This window comes from Lipotes vexillifer, unplaced genomic scaffold (assembly GCF_000442215.2).
Source record: "Lipotes vexillifer unplaced genomic scaffold, Lipotes_vexillifer_v1.1 scaffold1022, whole genome shotgun sequence".
NCBI lineage: Eukaryota > Metazoa > Chordata > Mammalia > Artiodactyla > Lipotidae > Lipotes > Lipotes vexillifer.
In genome coordinates this window covers 450,142-457,732 of record NW_006784811.1, presented here as the reverse complement: position 1 = coordinate 457,732, position 7,591 = coordinate 450,142, and the positions used below count along the sequence as shown (strand labels likewise).

The 7,591-nt window shown below is 45.8% G+C and overlaps 1 protein-coding gene across 1 annotated transcript in view; it reads left to right on the top strand.

The window, feature by feature from the left end:
* Window positions 1-994: 994 nt before the first annotated feature.
* Window positions 995-7,591, top strand: part of RAB38 (RAB38, member RAS oncogene family) — a 73,447-nt gene continuing 66,850 nt past the window's right edge. Inside the window, exon 1 of the mRNA XM_007456992.1 lies at window positions 995-1,246. Within this exon, the coding sequence (XP_007457054.1) occupies window positions 1,045-1,246 (202 nt within the window). The 5' untranslated portion in view covers window positions 995-1,044. The remainder of the gene's footprint in view (window positions 1,247-7,591) is intronic.

The following is a 7,591-nucleotide window of genomic DNA, read 5'->3' as shown; positions in this document are numbered from 1 at the left end:
GTCCCCTGCATCGGCAGGCGGACTCTCAACCAGTGTGCCACCAGGGAAGCCCATAATGGTATCTATTTTTAAGACTGCTGGGTCGATTAGGTGACATATGTATAAAACTTGGCACATAGCAAGTGCTGGATAGATGCTTGCTAGTATTATTACCACATAAAATAATCTGACTAGTTGTTTAAATTGTCTTTCAATGCTGCTCAGAGCTTTTAGGATAGGAGAGGTGGAGGCTAAAAGCATGGATGCCCTCAGCATTTACAGCCCAATTATTCTCCTGGTTAGACGATTACTAGTTGAATAGGTGTGAAGGTGCTCAGTGTTCACACCCCCAGGCTGCTGATAGGTCAGGATTACCATTACCAGATCGCCAAGGAAGAAAGGAGGCTGGGGCAGCTCAAATGACTTGCACAAGGTCACTCACCTCAAAAACCAGGGCGTGCCGGACCCAAATCCAGCTCTTATGCCTCTTGAAATTGTATTACCTGCTGCCTTGCCTCCACGCTCTCTCTGCCATATGGGATGGTGGCAGGGCCCATGACCTCAAGAGCCCTGTGTTCAGCCAGGCTTTTTACTACCGTCTCGGCAATTCACTTAATTTTTTTGACGCTCTCGCTTGCAAAACTTGGAAAATAAAAACCACACCTCCAAGCTTTGTGGCCAAGATCACAGGCGAGAAAAGCACTTCGGAAAGATCACAGGCGAGGAAAGCACTTCGGACTCTGTAAAGTGCTGTACGAATAACCTCTGCAAAAGGCATTTGCCTTGAGGCCCCCTAACTTATCGGCCCGGGAGTCGCTCGGGTCTCCACGCCTTTCCAAGGCCGCGCGGCGCGGGGTAGGAAGGAGGATTAACCCCTGGGCTCCTGTCTGGGCGTTTCTCCAGGCGGCCGCGGAGGAGTTCCGCCCCTCGCCCCGTCCAGTCCCGCCCCGCCGCCTCCGCTCTCTCTCGCCCGCACTCGCGCTCCGCTAGTCTCTCCAGCCCAAGGCCCGGCTGCGCTTCCCCGGCCCGCACTGCAAAGCAAGGCGCGGCTGGCGGGCCGCCAGGATGCAGGTCCCGCACAAGGAGCACCTGTACAAGCTGTTGGTGATCGGCGACCTGGGCGTGGGCAAGACCAGCATCATCAAGCGCTACGTGCACCAGAACTTCTCCTCGCACTACCGGGCCACCATCGGAGTGGACTTCGCGCTCAAGGTGCTCCACTGGGACCCGGAGACCGTGGTTCGCCTGCAGCTCTGGGACATCGCAGGTGAGCAGCGGGGGAGGGGATCGGGGGCGGAAGCGCTTCGCAGCGCGTCTCCAGTCCCTGGGCAGCGGCTTGCGGCGAAGTGGGAGACCCAGATCTCCTGGCCGCTGCGCCGCAGGAGACTTCCCGGTGGGCTGGAAACTTGGTGTCAAAGAAAACAGTTTCTCGCGCGCAGAAATTTCAAGTGCATTCACTGGAGCTTTGGGGCTGTTGCTTTATCTCCCTCCCACAGCCTCCCCTGGGATCTCTCGCCCCAGCGCGGGCCTCCCGGGGGACCCAGAGGGAGAATACCGGGAGTTGCATTCAATTCTTGGTCTCCAGCTCATTTTCCGGGCACGAGCAGTCCCGCCGGTGACGCGGCCCTGAGTGTCCTGCCCGCCCTTCTGTGCTTGGGCCATCGACGGGAAGACCCTAGACCGGTTCACAGCGGGAACCAGGAGAGTTCCAGGCTAGAGGAGTTTCCCAATTCCAGTTTCCAATCGCTCACTGCATTCCAACTTTTGCTACCCCCCTTTTCTACCCTTCAATCAAGCAAGTTGGACGTTCTCTGCTTTGAGAAAGCCCAGGAACTTTCTATATATGTATTGGGGGTAAAGTATTATTTCCCTCTCTCTTTCTTTCTGTCTCTCTCTGTCTCTTTGTCTGTCTGTCTGTCCCTCTCTCTCTCTCTGGCTCTCTGTCGTCTATGAAAAGGAGACTGAGTATGTATTTTAGGGCCATTTTTGTCTAAGGGTCTATGACATTAGCCACAGATTTCTTGATTTGTCCCTAAAGTTTTCACTGAGAAATCTGGAAAATGAGAAGCATCTTTACAATGTTTGAAATCAGAATTTGATTCCTAGGGTTTGTACCAGAAGTTAGGCCTTCAGTCTAAGCTTGGGGTATAAAGAGTGAGTCCTTGGACGGAGGCTGTTGGCAACCCGGGCATGTCCAACCCCTCATTACAGTTACTGGCCCTGCCACTCACTTAACCTGCTCAGTGGCTCCAGAGAAGTCCCTTCAGCTCAGCTGCATCCCTGTTAAGTTGGAGAGTGGTTGGACAATGACAGCTTAGGACCCTTCCTGCTCAGAAGTTTTAAGGTCCTCTGGGATTCCCTGTGAACCCCTTCAAATAGTCCGCTTCACTTCTGCCTGATTCATAATCTGTGGCACTAGGAACCTTTATAAGTGCTGGACCCAAACTGGCCGCTTCTCTTGCAGAAAACAGGTTCATTTTAGCTGGTGCGTTTGACTGGAAACTCTTTATCGTGGCCTGAAGCGAGAACAAATGTGGAAAATTTTCAAAAAGGCGTTTCTGGTTCTGGGGACTCCAGTGCCTCTTTAATCATGAGCTTCCAGGTCTTATGATAAAACTCTTGGCATCTGAACAGATTCATGCCTTTGGTGTCATTTTTAGCAGCTCTAGTAGCACAGGGGTTATCAGAGACCAGAAGGTGTCATTGGCCACTATCTGATTGGGCTTTATACCTAGAAAATCCTCTATGAGTCTGTGCACTTTGTTGCTGCTTGTTTCAGTGTCTGACAACTCTTCTGGCTGCATCAAAGCCTCTAGGACCGAGGTTTAGAATTAGCTTGCTGTTTGAAGGGGATGTGGCTGTAATTTAGATTTTTATGTGAAAAGCAAATAATGATGTGACCTCAGACATGTTACATAATGTCTGTGGGTCTCAGTGTCATCACCTAACAGGGACAATAGTAGGGTATAAAGATGAAGAGCCTAAATTCCAGAGTCAAACTGCTTCTGTCTGGATCCCTGTTTTACCGCATATGTCCTGGGCGATTTTAGGCAAGTTGCCTAACTTCCTGGTCTCAGTTTCCTTGTCTGTAAATAGATAGAATGCTTTCTCTCAACAAAGGAGCAAACAAGAGATGAACAACCAGCAAATGCTAGCTAAACCCATTAGTACTTACTACCTAGGAGAGCTGCATGGATTGTTGTTACACTAGCTACCAATTTTTTTGAACATGTATAAATGCTAGGCAAGGAGGACATGATATAAATGTGCTAATTAAGCCTTATTAAATGATAATTCCTAGTAAATGATGAGCACATATAATCTATTCCAAACACCCAGCACTATTTTTCAGCTTTATCCATATTACAACATGCTGTCTTGAGCAATTTCATTCCCAAGCTTAGAAATACCTCCTGAGCCATGAGTCAGTTCTGAAGTTGCCATGGAGGCTATAGTCGCAGAAGTCTGTATAAGTAAGAAATCTGAGGAGCCTTGGAAAGTTAGTACTATAGATACAGTGGTGTGCACCATCTCTGTAGGGAAGCTTCGTTTTCCCGGAACTCTGATGTTCAGTGCTAACCTGTCTTTGGCAGCTTCCAGCTCAAAGGCCCTGTGGGCTGAGTTAGAAGTTGGGCAGCAGGCAAAGCTGGTTGGGGGGAAGCTGGGCCGTTGTGGGAGAGGGTGACTGGAGCGCAGTACTGACATGTTTCAAGCTGCATAGCTGGTCCTGTGAGGAGTGAGTTCATATGGAATCCAGCCTCAACTTCCCAGCCAGACATCAGTCAGCTAAGTGTATCTTATAGCATCTTCAGATCAGCCTGTCTGTCCACCCTTGAGGAATGCTTCTCTGTCTCCCTATGCTCACTTCTGGTGTGTGTCTGAAAAGAACAGGTCGTGAAAGCTGGGGGACTTGCGTTGAGATTGCCGGGGGTGTGGATGAGGTAGAGGGGACATGCCCTGTCTTGATAGGGTATCACATCCATCTGCTAGAGAGGGAATTTTTGCTCAATTAGACTCTTAATATCCATTTGGTTAAATGCCAAGTAGGGTCCTATTTGTTCAGCTAATTCCCATGATGTGTGTCTTGTGGCCACTTAGACGGGCCAGTCTGCTCCTGAAAAAAACTCCAAGAAGTACCTTTCAGGGCTTGTGAAGCAGACCTTTTTTTTTTTCTTTAGCATCTTTATTGGAGTATAATTGCCTTACAATGGTGTGTTAGTTTCTGCTTTATAACAAAGTGAATCAGTTATACATATACATATATCCCCATATCTCCTCCCTCTTGCATCTCCCTCCCACCCTCCCTATCCCACCCGTCTACTTGGACATAAGTACCGAGCTGATCTCCCTGTACTATGTGGCTGCCTCCCACTAGCTATCTATTTTACATTTGGTAGTGTATATAAGCCCGTGCCACTCTCTCACTTCATCCAAGCTTCCCCTTCCCCCTCCCCAAGGGCTTGTGAAGCAGATCTTTAAACGAGCGTGATGAATCCCACAAACCCCATAGGGGACAGCAGTAGCCCTGTATCCCAGTGATTCTACCGTAAAGGAGCAGCTGACTTAGCTCTGGGTTCAGAAACTCTTGATAGAGTCAGAGAAGTTAAGTCACTTTGCCCAAGGCCACCCAGCTAATAAGTGGAAGAGCTGGCTTTGAAGCAGGTCTATCTGATTTGGAATCAAGCCATGCTCTTTATAACCAAAGACCTGTGAGCGCCTGGTGCAGAGGTGGCCCACTGGGGTGATGCTTTCTTCCTTTTTAATGGCACTGCTTCTTTAGTAGATAGATTATTCTTGCCTTCTCTCTCCTGTTTCTAACATGTTTTTGGATGTTAATCAGTACCACTGTGCAGAGAGTGGAAGGAACTGGAATGAAAAATCTATTTCTGAAAATTTGATTCTTGGTTATAGGGATTTTTCACTTTATAGAATTATCAAAAAAAAAAAGAAAGAAAGAAAAGTTCACCCTTGAGACTCTCCTTTCCTACTCCTCTTCAAATCCTGATGCTGTGATTACTCCATTAGCACTTTCAAAGAGAACTACACAATTTTGTCTAGAACTCTTGATGTGCTTTGGGAACTGGCTACAGGAATTAGGACAGTGATAGTAATAGTAGCTAACATCTTTTAGGCATTTATTCTTACAATTGTCTGTGCATATTTAATTTTTAATTTTCCAGTAAAATAGTTGGTTAAATGGTAGTGCTGGAATTTAAAACTTGGCCATTGAATCCAGCACCCAGGTTCCTAACAGCTTTGCTCTATTTCCCACAATTTAAAAATAGAATATTTTAGAATACTAATTAGAATACTAATAAACATATTATTACTTATTCTATCTATAAATTGTGGATATTCTAAAACTGTAATACTTGACATTGGGCAAATCATGAAAGCTCGCTGGATCTGAGTTGCTCCATCTTTAAAATGGCAATTGTTTCATTTTCCTGTGATATCACATATTCATGCTGTGTTATCTCTTGCAGTCTCTATCGGCTTTAATATAGTCTTACTGTGCCCAGTTAGTATGTGGCAGCTTATTCCAACTTCTTTACTTACTAGCTTTGTGACTTGTGCAAGTTACTTAACTTCTGTTCCTTGGTTTCCTGTCAAAAAACTGGGGACAACAGCAGAATCTGAATCTTAGCGTTACAAGAATGAAATGAGTTAATTCATATAAAGCTGTGCCCGACACATTCGGAATGTTAGCTATTACTCTTGTTGTTTTAATCGCTATTACAAACTACTTTCACATACATTTTCCTGCTTGATCTTCCCAACGTTGCTGAGGATATTGACAGAGCAGGTAGTGTTAGGCCTATTTTATATGAGATCAAGAATCAGAGACCCAAGGTCACAAGAGCTCGCACGTGGCGGAGGACAGTAGGAACAGCAGTTCTGTTTAACTTCATCTTTTATGCATATATATGAGAGGAATGACCAGGTCTGTTGGTCATCAGAAAACCTGATGCTAGACTTAACAAATACAGTAGAAAAGAAATTAAGTTGGCAGGTAACTTCCCCATGTGAAAGTTTCACTGCAAGACTCTCCTAAGTAATAAATTCCCCTGTATAGCTAAAACAAGATCCAGAAAGATATTTCCCTGCAGGGCACATCTATACTAACTTACCCCACCTAAGCTGTGTGACAAAGAAGCATTGGAGGACATTATTTCTCCAACAGGCAGAGTGACAGCGGCGGGTAGCCCGGGTCTAGAGTCAGGAGCCTGGAGATGCTGACTGCCCACACCAGTGGCCGTGAGATTCATCTGGGTCACACTGGTGTGTTGTCTTAGTGTCTGTAAAGTGCTTCCACATTGTGAAATTCAACTGAGGGAAGGGTTTGGACTTGAGCATCTCTTCAGTATCTGTTTCTAAAAGACGAATTCTCCAGGAAGTTTTAGCAGAAGGGTTTTAAATATCCACATAATTAGATCTAAAAAGGTAGAAAGAGCTAAATTTGACAACCACTGTGTCAGGCCAACAAGTAAAAGTGCATATGGCAAGTCTGGGCCACTTTGTGGTGGGCACTTTATTGCCTTGTTTCTAGCCTGGCTAATTATAGATTTTCTAAATACCGTGTGGATTAACATGCTATGTGCTTACAAGTAAATAGTATGTACACTGAACAAAACAGTGAACTTTCAAAGTGAGGTGAATGATGGGTGGGCAACACACCTCAGGGCTTCTTGCAGGGAGGTCATTAGAATCTCCATGTGTCACAGACACATGGGCATTAGGCCTGTGGGACAAGTCCCCTCATCTAGGCTTTAGAGGACTAGCTCCTCTAGACAAGAGGGCACATAGCAGCCTGACCAAGGAAAGCTAAGTCATTTGAGAGAAAGAGGGAATGCAGGGACCACTTCCTATGTGTGTGGTTGGTTTCTTGAGCAGATGTGGATATTAAATGCCTGGTATGTGTTAGGCACTGTGCTAAGTGAGGGGAAAATAAAGAAGGCTAAAGAATTGAACAAGACTTGATTCCTGACCTCAAAAAGTTCACAGTTTAGTGGGCACGACAGCACAGAAGCAAATCATTGTAATGGTGAGTAAAGTGTACTGATACAGGTAACTCCAAAATACTCTGGTGATGCAGATGGGGTCCTGTCCACACCACATCCATCCATTCTCTGAGCAGGCTGAACAAAGCCTCTAGCTAGCGTGGTATTTCCTGTGTTCTTACCTAGCACCAGTTACTCCCTGTGAGGGACTTCAGGGCCACACGACTTGAGACAGAAGTTCATCCTCTGGCCCTTTTTAATTCTGTCTCCTCCTCCTGGGCAGCTCATGCATTCCCGAGGCTTTAAACGCTATGCTTACAACTACAAAATTGTGCTTATAACCTTGCCTTCTCACAAGCTTCAGGCCTACAATTTCGTCTTCCTACTGGACATTGCCTTTATGATATCTCATATATATTGCGAGATCAATATGTCATAGCCAAGTTGCATAAAAAAAACAAGATTGTTGGGTTTTTCTCTTAATAAAGTAATATATGCTCAATGTAGTAAAAATGGAAAGTGCAAAAGAAAACAACAATACAACAACAAAGGAATACAAGCAGAGAATATCTACCATCACACCATCACCCCTTTTTTTTTTTTTTTTTTTT